This window comes from Eptatretus burgeri, chromosome 18 (assembly GCF_056783735.1).
Source record: "Eptatretus burgeri isolate ZD-2024b chromosome 18, Ebu_testis_v1, whole genome shotgun sequence".
Lineage (NCBI taxonomy): Eukaryota > Metazoa > Chordata > Myxini > Myxiniformes > Myxinidae > Eptatretus > Eptatretus burgeri.
In genome coordinates, this window is record NC_140978.1 from 24,871,001 (window position 1) to 24,888,408 (window position 17,408).

At 50.5% G+C, this 17,408-nt stretch overlaps 1 protein-coding gene and 1 long non-coding RNA gene across 3 annotated transcripts in view; one reads left to right on the forward strand and one right to left on the reverse strand.

The window, feature by feature from the left end:
* Positions 1–14,169, forward strand: part of LOC147008750 (uncharacterized) — a 48,502-nt gene extending 34,333 nt beyond the window's left edge. Inside the window, exon 2 of the long non-coding RNA XR_015053173.1 lies at positions 13,938–14,169. This is a non-coding gene — a long non-coding RNA (uncharacterized LOC147008750). The remainder of the gene's footprint in view (positions 1–13,937) is intronic.
* Positions 1–15,595, reverse strand: part of LOC147008749 (peroxisome proliferator-activated receptor delta-like) — a 93,612-nt gene extending 78,017 nt beyond the window's left edge. Inside the window, exon 1 of one of the 2 annotated variants that reach the window (XM_085863603.1) lies at positions 15,373–15,595. In XM_085863603.1, coding sequence (XP_085719729.1) covers positions 15,373–15,433 — 61 coding nt within the window. In that variant the 5' untranslated portion in view covers positions 15,434–15,595. The remainder of the gene's footprint in view (positions 1–15,372) is intronic. The other variant, XM_085863597.1, reaches the window with a different exon arrangement.
* Positions 15,596–17,408: the final 1,813 nt, after the last annotated feature.

Genomic DNA, 17,408 nt, shown 5'->3' on the forward strand with positions numbered 1-17,408 from the left:
GGAGTTGGAAATCATTAAAAACATGTAGAAATGCAAAAAAAAAAATTCCTCTCAAACAATTTTGTTTTGGGGGGGGGGGACCAAGTCCAAAATCTAATGGCATGATCCTTGGACCATACCTAACCCCCCCACCCCCACCAACTCTCGTCGAAATCTGTCGAGGAGTTTTTCCGTAATACTGTTCACAAACAAACAAACAAATAAACAGAAAGGGGTGAAAACAGTAACCTCTGATCTTCGATGGCGGAAGTCAAAAATAACTTGCATCAAAAAATTTAACATTTTCACGCTCACGCTCACGCCGGGGGTATCGCGAGAGCTCTCTGTTCTTCGAACAGGCGAGCTAAAAACGGCCAAAACCATCGCTGGAACTCAAAAACTTCATGCTTTCATCCCAATTTATGAAACTGCTCTTCAAGTACGCGAATTCAGCCTTAGCGAGGATCACCGTATCGAGTCAGCTATTTCAAAATCTACACCAACTTTTAACGGGAAACTTAGGTTATGTCACAGTGCACTATGATGGAAAATGGTGGCTTGCCTGCATCATGGAAGCCTTTCAGGACACTCATGAAGTGAAAGTGAATTTTATTCATCCAAACGGGCCCAAAAATAGTTTCTTTTTTCCTGACATTGAAGATTACTGCATTTTAGACATTTCTGATATACTTCTTTCCATAGAACCAAGAACTGCTACAGGTAGAACCTACACAATCAGTAAAAAAGAAACACAGCTGTCAAATAAAACATTGGTTGGCAAAAATCTTGATTATAATATGCGAGGAAAAACTCTTACTCATACTCGTATCGCATCCAGTTCCTGCATGTGCATGTGGAAAATTGATGTACAATATACTGATATAGTGTGTTGGAAATCTTGTGTTCAAATATTGTGCGATGTATTGTGTGTCCAGCACCCAAGTCCCCGAACAATAAAACAATTATCACACTTGAACCCATTGAGATCCCATTTTCATTTATGCTGAGGTGTTGGAGTATATGAAGGGGTATTCTCACACGAAAAAATTGGGACCATCGGTTTGGCTGGGGAGCGGGGGCCCAAGGTCAAAGGGCAACCCAAACTATAACTTTTTGAAATTCTGTTTCGGAGTGATTTTACTTACCGCGATTCGAAAGATATCGCTTTTACGAGCATTGTGACACCAAGATCAGCCAAATCGGACCACGACAACCTGTGATATGGTCTCTGGAAGATTGTGGGGCAGCTGGGACACCCAATTTGGGGTGGGGGCTAAAATGGGCTCACAGGTCGAAAAGTTCAGCATGACCAGCATGACCAACTCAGACAGCAAGACCAACTCACACAACTTGGCCAACTCACACAACTTGACCAACTCACACAGCATGACCAACTCTGCAACAAACTCACACAGCAAGACCAACTCACACATTAAGACCAACTCAGCTGGCATGACCAACTCACACGGCTTGACCAACTCACACGGCTTGACCAACTCACACAGCTTAACCAACTCACACAGCTTAACCAACTCACACAGCATGAGCATCTCAACCAGCATGACCAACTCTGCCAGCATGACCACCTCGTAGAGCATGACCAACTCGCATAACTTGACCAACTCACATGGCGAGACCAACTCTGCCAACATGACCAACTCACACAACTTGACCAACTCAACCAGCATGACCATCTCAGCCAGCATGACAAACTCACACATGACAAACTCAGCCGGCATGACCAACTCGCACAGCATGACCAACTCACACAGCATGACCAACTTGACCAACTCACACAACTTGACAAACTCACATTGCTTGACCAACTCACACAGCTTGACCAACTCACAGCATGAACAACTCGCACAAATTGACCAACTCGCACAGCTTGAACCAACTCAGTTAGCATGACCAACTCACACAGCTTGACCAACTCAGCCGGCATGACCAACTCACACAGCATGCCCAAATCTGCGAGCAACTCGCATAACTTGAACAACAAAGATGGCGAGACCAACTCTGCCAGCATGACCAACTCACACATGACAAACTCAGCCAGCATGACCAACTCAGCCAGCATGAACAACTCGCACAAATTGTCCAACTCGCACAGTATAACCAACTCACATAGCTTGACCAACTCGCACAGCATGACCAACTCGCACAGCATGACTAACTCGCACAGCATGACCAACTCGCACAACTTGACAAACTCACACAGCATGACCAACTCACACAGCATGACTAACTCGCACAGCATGACCAACTCGCACAACTTGACAAACTCACACAGCTTGACCAAATCAGCCAGCATGACCAACTCAAACAGCATGACCAACTCACACAGCTTGACCATCTCTGCCAGCATGACCACCTCAAAGAGCATGACCAACTCAGCTCGCATCTCCAACTTACACAACTTGACCAACTCAGCTGGCATGACCAACTCAGCTGGCATGACCAACTCACACAGCTTGACCAACTCACACAACATGACCAACTCACACAGCTTGACCAACTCAGCTGACATGACCAACTCACACGGCATGATCAACTCACACGGCTTGACCAACTCACACATGACCAACTCAGCTGACATGACCAACTCACACAGCTTGACCAACTCACACGGCTTGACCAACTCACACGGCTTGACCAACTCACACAGCTTAACCAACTCACACAACATGACCAACTCACACAGCATGACCAACTCACACAGCGTGACCAACTCACACAGCTTGACCAACTCGCACAACTTGACAAACTCACACAGCTTGACCACCTCAGCTGGCATGACCAACTCACACGGCATGACCAACTCACACAGCATGCCCAACTCTGCGAGCAACTCACATAACTTGACCAACTCACATGGCTTGACCAACTCTGCCAGCATGACCAACTCTGCCACCATGACCAACTCACACATCTTGACAAACTCACACAGCTTGACCAACTCACACAGCTTGACCAACTCAGCCAACATGACCAACTCACACAGCATGACCAACTCACACAGCATGACCAACTCACACAGCATGACCAACTTGACCAACTCTCAGAACTTGACAAACTCACACAGCTTGACCAACTCAGCCGGCATGACCAACTTTGCTGGCATGACCAACTCACATGGCTTGACCAACTCAACCAGCATGACCAACTCACACGACTTGACCAACTCAACCAGCATGACCAACTCACATAGCTGAACGAACTCACACAGCATGAGCATCTCAACCAGCATGACTAACTCTGCCAGCATGACCAACTCAGCCAGCATGACCAACTCACACAGCTTGACCAACTCAGCTGGCATGACCAACTCACAGCTTGACCAACTCAGCCGGCATGACCAACTCAGCTGGCATGACCAACTCACACAACTTGACCAACTCAACCAGCATGACCAACTCACACAGCATGAGCATCTCAACCAGCATGACTAACTCTGCCAGCATGACCACCTCATAGAGCATGACCAACTCGCACAGCTTGACCAACTCAGCTGGCATGACCAACTCGCACAGCATGACCAACGCACACAGCATGCCCAAATCTGCGAGTAACTCGCATAACTTGAGCAACTCACATGGCGAGACCAACTCAACCAGCATGACCATCTCAACCAGCATGACCAACTCAACCAGCATGACCAACTCAGCCGGCATGACCAACTCACACATGACAAACTCAGCCGGCACGACAAACTCAGCGGGCACGACCAACTCAGCGGGCACGACCAACTCAGCCGGCACGACCAACTCAGCCGGCACGACCAACTCAGCCGGCACGACCAACTCAGCCGGCACGACCAACTCAGCCGGCACGACCAACTCAGCCGGCACGACCAACTCAGCCGGCACGACCAACTCAGCCGGCACGACCAACTCAGCCGGCACGACCAACTCAGCCGGCACGACCAACTCAGCCGGCACGACCAACTCAGCCGGCACGACCAACTCAGCCGGCACGACCAACTCAGCCGGCACGACCAACTCAGCCGGCACGACCAACTCAGCCGGCACGACCAACACAGCCGGCACGACCAACACAGCCGGCACGACCAACACAGCCGGCACGACCAAGTCACGCGGCACGACCAAGTCACGCGGCACGACCAAGTCACGCGGCACGACCAACTCAGAGCATGACCAACTCAGAGCATGACCAACTCAGCTCACATAACCAACTTGCACAACTTGACCAACTCTGCCAGCATGACCAACGCAGCTCACATAACCAACTTACACAACTTGACAAACTCGCACAGCTTGACCAACTCATCCAGCATGACCAACTCGCAAGGCATGACCAACTCACACAGCTTGACCAACTCACACAGCTTGACCAACTCAGCCGGCATGACCAACTAACACGGCATGACCAACTCACACGGCATGACCAACTCACACGGCTTGACCAACTCATACGGCTTGACCATCTCTTCCAGCATGACCACCTCAGAGCATGACCAACTCAGCTCGCATAACTAACTTGCACAACTTGACCAACTCAGCCAGCATGACCAACTCACACAGCTTGACCATCTCTGCCAGCACGACCAACTCACGCGGAACGACCAACTCACGCGGCACGACCAACTCACGCGGCACGACCAACTCACGCGGCACGACCAACTCATACAGCTTGACCAACTCACACAGCTTGACCAACTCAGCCGGCATGACCAACTCACGGCATGACCAACTCACACGGCATGACCAACTCACACGGCTTGACCAACTCATACAGCTTGACCATCTCTTCCAGCATGACCACCTCAGAGCATGACCAACTCAGCTCGCATAACTAACTTGCACAACTTGACCAACTCAGCCAGCATGACCAACTCACACAGCTTGACCATCTCTGCCAGCACGACCAACTCACGCGGAACGACCAACTCACGCGGCACGACCAACTCACGTGGCACGACCAACTCAAGCGGCACGACCAACTCATACAGCTTGACCAACTCAGCCGGCATGACCAACTCACCCGGCATGACCAACTCAGCCAGTGTAACCAACTCAGCCAGCATGACCAACTCACACAGCATGACCAACTCATCCGGCATGACCAACTCATCCGGCATGACCAACTCGCACCGCATGACCAACTCACACAGCTTGACCAACTCAGCCGGCATGACCAACTCACACAGCTTGACCAACTCATCCGACATGACCAACTCAGCCAGTGTAACCAACTCAGCCAGCATGACCAACTCACACGGCATGACCAACTCACACGGCATTACCAACTCACACGGCATGACCAACTCACACGGCATGACCAACTCACACGGCATGACCAACTCTCAAGGCATGACCAACTCACACAGCTTGACCAACTTTGCCGGCATGACCAACTCACACAGCTTGACCATCTGTGCCAGCATCACCACCTCAGAGCATGACCAACTCAGCTCGCAGAACCAACTTCCACAACTTGACAAACTCGCACAGCTTGACGAACTCACCTAGCATGACCAACTCACACAGCATGATCAACTCACACGGCATGACCAACTCACATGGCATGACCAACTCACATGGCATGACCAACTCACACAGCTTGACCAACTCATCCGGCATGACCAACTCAGCCAGTGTAACCAACTCAGCCAGCATGACCAACTCACACGGCATGATCAACTCAACCAGCTTGACCAACTCACGAAGCTTGAGCAACTCAGCCAGCATTACCAACTCACACGGCATGACCAACTCAAACGGCTTGACCAACTCACACAGCTTGACCAACTCACACAGCTTGACCAACTCACACGGCATGACCAACTCAAACGGCATGACCAACTCAAACGGCATGACCAACTCAAACGGCATGACTAACTCAAACGGCATGACCAACTCACACAGCTTGACCAACTCAGCCGGCATGACCAACTCAGCCGGCATGACCAACTCACACGGCATGACCAACTCACACGGCTTGACCAACTCATACAGCTTGACCATCTCTTCCAGCATGACCACCTCAGAGCATGACCAACTGAGCTCGCATAACCAACTTGCACAACTTGACCAACTCAGCCAGCATGACCAACTCAGCCAGCATGACCAACTCAGCCAGCATGACCATCTCTGCCAGCACGACCAACTCACGCGGAACGACCAACTCACGCGGCACGACCAACTCAAGCCGCACGACCAACTCATACAGCTTGACCATCTCTGCCAGCATGACCACCTCAGAGCATGACCAACTCAGCCCGCATCAACAACTTGCACAACTCGACCAACTCAGCCAGCATGACCAACGCAGCTCACATAATCAACTTACACAACTTGACAAACTCGCACAGCTTGACCAACTCATCCGGCATGACCAACTCAGCCAGTATGACCAACTCGGCCAGCATGACCAACTCACACAGCATGACCAACTCAGCCGGCATGACCAACTCACACAGCTTGACCAACTCAGCCAGTATGACCAACTCAGCCAGCATGACCAACTCAGCCAGCATGACCAACTCAGCCAGCATGACCAACTCAGCCAGCATGACCAACTCACACAGCATAACCAACTCAGCCGGCATGACCAACTCACACGGCATGACCAACTCAAACGGCATGACCAACTCACACGGCATGACCAACTCACACGGCATGACCAACTCACACGGCTTGACCAACTCAGCCAGTATAACCAACTCAGCCGGCATGACCAACTCACACGGCATGACCAACTCACACGGCATGACCAACTCACACGGCATGACCAACTCACACGGTATAACCAACTCACACGGCATGACCAACCCAGCCGGCATGACCAACCCAGCCGGCATGACCAACTCACACGGCATGACCAACTCACACGGCATGACCAACTCACACGGCATGACCAACTCACACGGCATGACCAACTCACACGGCATGACCAACTCACACGGCATGACCAACTCACACGGCATGACCAACTCACACGGCATGACCAACTCTGCGAGCAACTCACATAACTTGACCAACTCACATGGCAAGACCAACTCTGCCGGCATGACCAACTCACACAACTTGACCAACTCACATGGCAAGACCAACTCTGCCGGCATGACCAACTCACATAACTTGACCAACTCACATGGCAGGACCAACTCTGCCAGCATGACCAACTCACACAACTTGACCAACTCAACCAGCTTGACCATCTGTGCCAGCATCACCACCTCAGAGCATGACCAACTCAGCTCGCATAACCAACTTCCACAACTTGACAAACTCGCACAGCTTGACCAACTCACCCAGCATGACCAAATCCCACAGCATGACCAACTCACACAGCATGACCAACTCAACCAGCTTGACCAACTCACAAAGCTTGAGCAATTCACAAAGCTTGACCAACTCACACAGCATGACCAACTCACACGGCATGACCAACTCACACGGCATGACCAACTCACACGGCATGACCAACTCACACGGCATGACCAACTCACACGGCATGACCAACTCACACGGCATGACCAACTCAAACGGCATGACCAACTCAAACGGCATGACCAACTCAAACGGCATGACCAACTCAAACGGCATGACCAACTCAAACGGCATGACCAACTCACACAGCTTGACCAACTCAGCCGGCATGACCAACTCACACGGCATGACCAACTCACACGGCTTGACCAACTCACACCGCTTGACCAACTCATACAGGAAGCGGGGATGGGGCGAGACGCTGGGGAAGCGGGATGCTGGGGAAGCGAGGAATGGGCGGGATGCTGGGGAGGCGGGGATGGGGCGGGGCGCTGGGGAGGGACACTGGGGAAGCGGGGATGGGGCGGAACGCTGGGGAAGCGGGGATGGGGCGGAACGCGGGGGAAGGGGGGATGGGGCGGAACGCTGGGGAAGCGGGGATGGGGCGGAACGCTGGGGAAGCGGGGATGGGGCGGAACGCTGGGGAAGCGGGGATGGGGCGGAACGCTGGGTAAGCGGGGATGGGGCGGAACGCTGGGGAAGCGGGGATGGGGCGGAAAGCTGGGGAAGCGGGGATGGGGCGGAACGCTGGGGAAGCGGGGATGGGGCGGAACGCTGGGGAAGCGGGGATGGGGCGGAACGCTGGGGAAGCGGGGATGGGGCGGAACGCTGGGGAAGCGGGGATGGGGCGAGACGCTGGGGAAGCGGGATGCTGGGGAAGCGAGGATGGGGCGGGATGCTGGGGAGGCGGGGCGCTGGGGAGGGACACTGGGGAAGCGGGGATGGGGCGGAACGCTGGGGAAGCGGGGATGGGGCGGGATGCTGGGGAGGCGGGGCGCTGGGGAGGGACGCTGGGGAAGCGGGGATGGGGCGGAACGCTGGGGAAGCGGGGATGGGGCGGAACGCTGGGGAAGCGGGGATGGGGCGGAACGCTGGGGAAGCGGGGATGGGGCGGAACGCTGGGGAAGCGGGGATGGGGCGGAACGCTGGGGAAGCGGGGATGGGGCGGAACGCTGGGGAAGCGGGGATGGGGCGGAACGCTGGGGAAGCGGGGATGGGGCGGAACGCTGGGGAAGCGGGGATGGGGCGGAACGCTGGGGAAGCGGGGATGGGGCGGAACGCTGGGGAAGCGGGGATGGGGCGGAACGCTGGGGAAGCGGGGATGGGGCGGAACGCTGGGGAAGCGGGGATGGGGCAGAACATGGGGAGAAGAGAGGGGCCGAGATGCAGGGGGGAGAAGAGAGAGGCAGAGGAAGCAAAGAGGGTGTGGATTGTGATTGAAATCATGAGGATGCTGGCTGGGAATGAATAAAACAAGGATTAGGTGGGAAGTGAAGGATGCAAAGAGGGTGCTGGGAGTGAAGAAAGTAATAAGTGGGTAGGGAGTGAAGAAAGCTAGTTGGGGGTAGGGCATGGAGAAAGCAAAGAGAGGGAGTGACATGAGGTGGAGAGACACACAATCTGGGAATGCTGAGCAGGGGTGAGGATGCAGAAGCCTGGAGCATGTGTAGGGGAACCCATATGTGAAGATGGAATGGGAGAGGGGATTGACATGAATGGGAGAGGGGGACTCTGTCACCACAGTCACACAAAAAGGGTTGGATATCAGGATTCCAAGGGCAGAGAGATAAGACAGACAGCAGGATTGTGATGGCAATGATGATTGCCATCCCAATCTTGAAATAAGGGGAAAATGGAAAGCACGAAGAAAGACAGCGCCAGATGAACACGATTATGGATGAGGCATGAGTTTACGAGTCATCTCGGGATGGAGAGAAGAGGAGAATCAAAGCAGAATGGAGAAAGGTGTTTGGAAGGAAGTATTGTTGCGGGCTGGGTATCGGCGATGAGCACGACCACGAGATGGAGCAGTAGAGTCGGCTCCACCGAACACCCGGAATTTATAGGTCGTCACCCCAGATAACTCCAGAAGTTCGGGTCCCTTACCGGACCGTGAATCGTCAATAATTACACCACGTGGTGCAGGGTTATTTGCCAATCTTCAAAATACCTAGAGCTCCACGTGGCGAGTTTACCGAGTATTCACAGTTTACACCCTCGACGGCGCTCGTACAGAACGAGCCGCTAGCGTGCTCGAACCGTGTGCGAACCGAGCGGATGATCACCGGGATCCATCCGTCCAAATGTCCCCTTACGGCGGCAACAACGGCCTGGCTAATTCTCCAACACGCGTCACGCTAAGCCAATGGAAGGAAACACAGCAATGAACTGATACATTTAACACACGGGTTTATTTATAATGGGGGCAGGGGGCACGCAAGAAGCAGAGTTATCCGAATATAGAGATGCAAGGCAATTTATGTACAAGCAAAGAGCACTTATACAATTCCTACTTACTAGACTGTTGCCACACGCGCACACACACACACACACACACACACACACACACACACACACACACACACACACACACACCCAAAAGAAACGGTGACCACAGCCTTTATTGAGGTCTCCAGCTCGGAGGGAAAGGCGAGCTGAAGACCAGAGCCTGCCTCGGACCTGTCCACCTCGTGTGGTCTTCGAGCTGATTCGAATCCAGACACCAGCGAGCGGCCTCCCCAGCTCCGCTCAGCGCTCGTGCCGACAATCAAACCTCTCCTCTGTATCCCAAACCGTCGAGAACGCAGGAGGTTTCTCGGCCACTTCCCCAAGTCTTTGAGTTGAACGCCGAAGTGAGGGCTACCTCCACACTTGCTCCACCTGCCCGTCAGAATGACCACAACCTTGCCGGCTCGATGGTCATCAACTATCTCACAAACTCTCTAGTTCACCGACTGAGACACGGTGCGCAACCCTTGTGGTTCTTGTAGGGGGTGGTGACTCTCAAGCTATCCCTGTCGTCCGATCGCCCCACATCCTTATTCTCCCTGTCTCGGGGGGGGGGGATGCCCCCGCCCTCCCCGCTCTCCCTCACTGGACGCTTTTGGCGTGCAGAATCGCTCGTCACCCTGTCATTGGCCAAAATGAGCGGCAAGTCCGTCGATTGGCCCGGGGGCGTGGTGACGCCACGCGAACCCCTTTCTCCCCGTCGCGGGATCTGATTGGCTGAGCGGCGGCCACCCCACCCGTAGCACGCTGATTGGTCGAGGGCCACCGCAAGGCTCCTCCTTGAACTCCGCCCACGTACGTGCCGACACGCCCGCAGATAATGGCGTCGGTGTGAGGAAGCAAGGTGAAGGCGTGTTATTGTAGTTGATGGTGGTGTAAAAATAAAAGAAAACCCTAACTATCAAAATAACTCACAGCGCAAGTACATTTATTCACCCATTAAACGAGGGACGGGGACCCTAACTAAAAAACACATACCTACCGATATAACTGTTCTATATAATAGGACCTGTATGTTGTGTGCCCATGGCTTCCAGATTCACAACAGTATGTGGGAAGATTTAACATTTTAAAATTTATGGAGTGACAAGGGAGGGAGAAGAATATTGGAGTAGAGGAATGAAAGTTAATGACTGAATGAATTGAGAATGAGTTGAAAATGAAATTTAATCATCAAGTGTCCCCTAATGGCCTATAGCATAGAGAAAGGCTTGTTGCTGTTGTAGGGTTTGTTTCTACAATTACCGCCCCCAATCTTTAATGGTACCACAGAGTTACTTAGACCCCGAGGAGTACTAAACCACCAATTTGGCATTTTTTTTTCTCCCTTCCTTCATTCCCAAAGCTCCAAATTTCCAAACTGTATCAATTTCTGAGCTGTTTCTCATAGCTGGCTGGGACTTTAGGAATGAAATTTTACATCAATAATGTGAATAGAAAGTATGCGGGGTTGACAGATTTTTTTTGGCCTTGACTTCATTGTTATAAAATCGACACAAACAGAAAACAACATCTATGGCAGCATATATGAATCTGAAACGATTACTTAACTTTTTGGAAGCAGATCACTCAGAGGACCAAGAGAAGCAACCACGAGCAGGAAACCTGAAACGGAACCCCGAATAACGGAACCCCAACTTGGAGGAATAAAGGACATGGGGAAGAATGAGAGGAAAGGGAGGACAAAAGTGGTGAACAGGATAGATACAGGCACTAACTCTCAATCACAGAAGTCGAAGGGAAACTGGAGAAGAAGCAGAAATGGAACAATAAATTTTAAAATGACAGTTAAAAATAAAATTGAGTAAGAAAAATAATTAAAAGGAGGGTGAGGGAGCAGAGGAAAACTCAGAAACCTGGAAACCCAGAAAGAGGTGGGCTGATGAGGGTAGAAAAGATCATGGTTGTGGATGTGGGATGACCTGAGATGGTGGTGAAAACCTGTCTTGAAACCCTGGAGAGAAGAATGAGGTTGAACAGACTGAGGAAGGTGGTCCCACAGTACAGGTGGGGAAAAAGAGGAACAGATGAGTGGAAGTGAGCAGTGAGCCTGGATTTTGGGAGTTTCACTAGAAAGGAGTTACTGGCATGTGCCCTGCGGAAACCTGGGGGGGAACAGAGCACGGAAACAGCAGAGAGTGCAAGACCAGAAAGAAGACGGAAGAAGACAGAGACCACTGACCTGTCTGCATTGTGAAAGTGATAGATTCAGCTTATCCCAGGAGAGTCCAATGATTTTGTAGGCCATGGTTTCCACGGAGTCAAGCTGAGCAATGTGTGAGGTTGCCAGCCCAAGGTGAAAGGAGTAATCAATCAAGCTGTGAATGAAGGCCTTATAAGGAGATGAAAATTCAGATGTGACAAGGAAAGACTTTGCATTCCAGAGATGCCCAGTTGGCGGATAGTTTTGGAGACCAATAGATATGTAGTTTTCCCAAGAAAGATCATGGCTGATTTGGTGAGGTGAGACAGTCTTTTTGGGGAGACAGAGTGAGAGTGTGAGATTTGTCTGGATTGAACAACATATTCCAAGGGTTTGACCTGTTTGTGATTTATATCGAAGTCTGCAGAGAGGGAAGATGCTGCTGCCTGCCAATCTTAAGGATGAAGAATGTCACGGCAAAGTGTGGAGTCATCAGCAAAGAGATAAAAAGGATTTTCCAGAGTCAGAAAGATAATTTACGAAGATGAGGAATAAAATGGGGCCTACAACACTGCCTTGAGGCACTCCAGCATTGACAGGGAGATGAGATGAGAGGACCAAGTCACACGTTGACTATAGACGTGGAGGAAGTCGGAAACCAATGTGTGGAGGTGGCCTTTAGATGCCATAGGCAGAGAACCTTGAGGAACTAGTGAGCACACATCACCTTGCAGGCGAAATATTCCATCTTTTCTTTCCCTCTAATCTTGAGGAATCAGCCAACACGCATTACCTTGGAGGCCTAAGATTATGCCTTTTCTGCTTTTTTAACCTTGAGGAACCAGCCAGTACACGTCACCTTCCATCCATCCAATGGGACCATACTCTGTGCAGAGCATTGGTGCTGTCTTAGCAGTCTCCTTGGCTATTGGGCACAATCCTGGACAGGTCGCGACTCTGACACAGGATACCAGCAAGCTGGCAGTCATTTTGCCGACCTCAGAAGGATGACAGGCAGAGTCAACCCCACCTGTTATTTATTCAACAGCCGAGTGGGATTTGAACTCGGGATCCTATGATACCAAGCTGCCACCCTAACCATGAAGCCAACACCAGGCATTTGTGAGGGGCACCTTGCGGGCCCAAAATTCCACCTTTGATATACAGTACTGTATTTCTAATCCTGATGAACCAGCCAGCAGACACGACGAAGGCCCAAGATTCAAGATATTCTTTGCTTCTAATCTTGAGGAAGTGCATTTAGCATACATTTACCTTGCAGGCCCAATTTTAGACCTCCTCTGTACTGTATTTCTAACCTTGAGGAAGCAGCCTGCACACATCACCTTGCAGGCCCAAAATTCCACCTTTTATTTCCTTATAACCTTGAGGAAGCAACCAGCAGACCCCTAACTGCAGGCCCAATTTAGCAGGTCACCATTTGGTGTTCCTTCTAAATATGGTCCGATTGGAATAAATCTGACTAAAATAAGGCATCAGTTGCGCTGGATCAATTTGGCGAGTGGAGTGCACTTAAAATACACTGAATGATGACTGTCAGCCTGTCAGGAGAGCAACCGCGGGTGTATCAGCAAAGTGGAAATCAGACGAAAGGAATGTGGGAAAATCTGTAGAAGTAAATTACAAGGGGAGAGGGAGGTGGAGGAACTGGGACGTCTGTGATATGATGTTATGGAGGGGAGTTGAAAAGGTCATCCTGGGTCACGTTACGCAATCATTGACCTTGGACTCCTACCATACATGTGGCAAGATGGGGAACAGGGAGGGGTTCGAGTATACATGAGGTTTTCCACCGGAGTCACCGCCCTTCGATGGGTACCATGACAACGTCATGAAATTCAAGTTGAGTGGAAACAGATAGCAATGCACCAGGGCTGATTCCTGCCCTATTTGCTATCATCAAATTTACAACATTGATGGGAAAGTAGAGATTTGTCACAAAGTGTTGCTCAGTTCATTTATTACGTACGATTTTTTTTCTTTTCTTTCAGGTGACTGAAGCTCAGTGCTTGGGAGAGATTGTTATCCTCCCCCTGGATGCATGAGCGAGGGACACAACCGACGCCCACCTCCGACCCTCACTTTGTGGTCACCCTGTGTTTCCTTAACTTTTTCATGAGCCGAAGTGATTGAGAGTGTAAAAAGGCAATGAAACTTTTCAGACAATTATTTAATTGTCTAAACTTTGGTTATTAAAAGCAGGTGATTGTACCCATTACTGCATACAGCGACTCGAACAGTATTTATGGTAAATCAGAGGCATCGCAGGTCACTCGACGTCAGATCTGCCTATTGGAGAAATGTAAAGGAATCTCAGTAGGAATTAATAAAGCCATGTTATAATGGCAGGTCAGGTCAGGTATGGGAGCATGTGCCAGAACAGCGCGTCGCTGCGTCCACTTTCCGCCGGTACTCCAGGGGCCTCCGTCTGGCCATCCCCCAGGCAGATGCCAGGCCCATCCCCATCTCCTTGAGATGATGGTCAACCTGTTGCAACCATGAGGCACGTGGTCGACCCACTGGCCTCCTCCACTCATGAGACTCCCTCGCTGAGAGAATCTGGTGAGCAGGATCAGCGTCAGGAAAACGAGCCACATGTCCAGTTATAATGGCAACAGTTTTAAATTACGATTGCAGTGCTTGGTGTGACGATGATCACGCGCGTGACGACACTGCCATGCACCCCAGCCCGTTTAGTATCCCAGCTCTGTTGTCAGTGTAACCACAGGGCGATGAGTGCCCGGCGTGCGCTCGAAATCACGTGTCCAAGCAGACGAGTCGGACCGAGATCGAGTTACACGGTTCGCTTGTCCGTCCGCATGTTGCACATTCTGTCTCCATTTTCTTTCCATCACAAGCATGAATCCAGCAGCGGGTTGGTTAGACTGTCCTAACATGACACCGGACACCCTCGACCCTGCCTGGAACGACTCGGTAAAAAGAATCCACGAACGAAAGCACTCTTTCAAAATAGTTCTGGGACGAGGGGCGGGGTAAACACAAATTAAGCGTCACGTTATGGTACCATTATGACGTCATAGACAAGGCAGTACGCCAACATTGGCGGCTTCTGCATGCAGCTTGCTACACAGCGAGTGAATCCGGCTTCGAGGTGGTGAATACAATGGTTATCAAGAATGAGGGGAAGGAACGAGTACGTCGGAACAATGATACACGCGTCGGGGACAAAGTGCGCGGGGAACACGCTTGCATGGCAGGGAGGATGGGGTCGCGGGGGGCGAGCACGCGCTCGTATTGTACAGCCGATAGACGTGCACTTGGTGCAACAATTAATTACAGTAACAACTGGTAAGGAAAAGAACGCCCGGGTTTGTGCGTTTAGTCAAATCGACACTATCATGGCAAAGAGACGAGAGTCCACCAAGCCAGGCGTGACGTAACACAACACACTTCGGTACCGCTTACCTGCTGCAGTCATTGCAGGAGTTTCGCTCGAAAACCCAGAATAAAATTCTTCCCACATCATGGCAGTGCAGCCGGACGTTTAGATCGCAGCGATCCGATACAAATACCGGGATTTGAAAAATTTCATTCGCGGAACTCTCAGTAGGTGAGGCTCGATGTGAGCACCCTGGTCGGGAACCACAGCCGGGATGGAGTTGAAGTAAGGGAGGGAGGGGGGGACCGGGTGGTGGTCAGGTAGGAGGGAGGGGGTGATGAGCTCGTAACATCTGTGATATCCATTACACAACTGTGATTAAATATGTACTGTACACATTTACACGTGCGCACCTTTACAAAAACTTTACTTATCACGTTTGTTATGTAATTGATCGAACCATTGATGGGCACGCACACCCTCTATACTTAGTCTAAAGTCCAGATTGTGCACTAATAACACAACTACTTTAGTCTGTACGTGGAGACACTGCCTCGATTTTGTTTTCAACGTAGTTTAAACCCCGGGGTTAAACTTAATAATCACAACACGTAGCTCGCCTACAACCACAAATATCCATCTCCTCCTTGTAAACGATTACTTCCTCCCCTCCATGCTCTCCTCACCGTTTCAGAACTACTTCGATTACTTACCACTGCTATTGGAGCTACTAAAACGACTATCACTGTTACTGCTGCTAATGCAACTATGAATCCCATGACTTGCATTACACTACTACTACTACTACTACTACTACTGCTACTTACTACAACGACTGCTATTACTACTACTACTAAAACTACTCTTACTGTTATTGCTGCGAATATAACGATTAATCCTATGACTCGTATTATTACGACTACTGCTACCACTATTACTCTCACGACTACTATACTGACTATTATTACTGCTGTTACTATTTACTGCTTAGTAACTGTTGCTATGTTAACTGTCCCAATTATTCCCATCATCTTGTGGAGCTGGCCTACTTACTCTTCGTGAAGGACTCCTTTGGATCCTTAAGGTCCACCAGACCAGTGCTGGCAGACAGGTCTTCCTATAGATGGCGTACGCACTGTTTCCTCGCTATGCGTGCGAAACACCAGGATGGCAGTTTATAGTTGGATCGGGATTCAAACCCAGGCCAGATAGCTCGTACTTCTACGGTATGCTGCCAATCCTGGATCCTTGGTTCAGTCAGCAAACGAATCTTCAAAACTCCCAATCTTTTGAAACGTCACATCTTCATGAACATTTTGAAGTGCTTCGCTTTGAGATTCTGCTCCTGAATGCAAAGCACGAAATAAGTGATCGATTTACTGATCGATCGTGTGGACTCTTGATCAGTTCCCATACTTTAGAGTGATACTTACGATGACGACCATCATTTTACGCAGTTTCTTGCTTTAAGAGTAAATCCTGTGACTCATTGATGTGCCGTGACGTCATTGTTATGACGAGGCTCACTCCAATGTGCTCTTCCATGGAGAGGAATGTGCTGCGAGGCTCGATTCGATGGTTAAAACAAGCTCTGTGCGGCTCATTCGAAGGGACTTGTTAAGGAAAGTGTTACGGGGACCAATACTCCATGTTCGTAACAATGACCGTTTCGACATGAAAAGTTTGTTTCACAATTCTCCTTGTGAAACAATGGAAACAACATCACGATCTCGTGAGCTCATTGTTACGTATTTCGGTTTTGGGCCCTGATTGGCATTTTGGATCCTGACTCTTGATCAATGCAACATTCATTTCTGATCACTTTTGAATATTCACTGAAAACGAGGTTGAAAGTTTTTGTTTTGTTTGAAAGATGGGGTCGAGTGCACAGTGGAAAAGTGGGTTTTATCTCATTTACTTAGTTAACAAATTTTGGCCCATTTGGGGTGTTATCGGAGCTCGTGATCCTGGGATCGCTTGGAGGTTCACATCCCACACCAATCACTGCATCAGACTCTTTGCAGAGCGTCGGTTCTGCCCAAGCGGGGTTGTGCCAGGTGGTTCGGCTGTGTCGGGTGCTTTGCCATCATGAAGTCAAGAATTGGAAATTTGTCCAGGATGC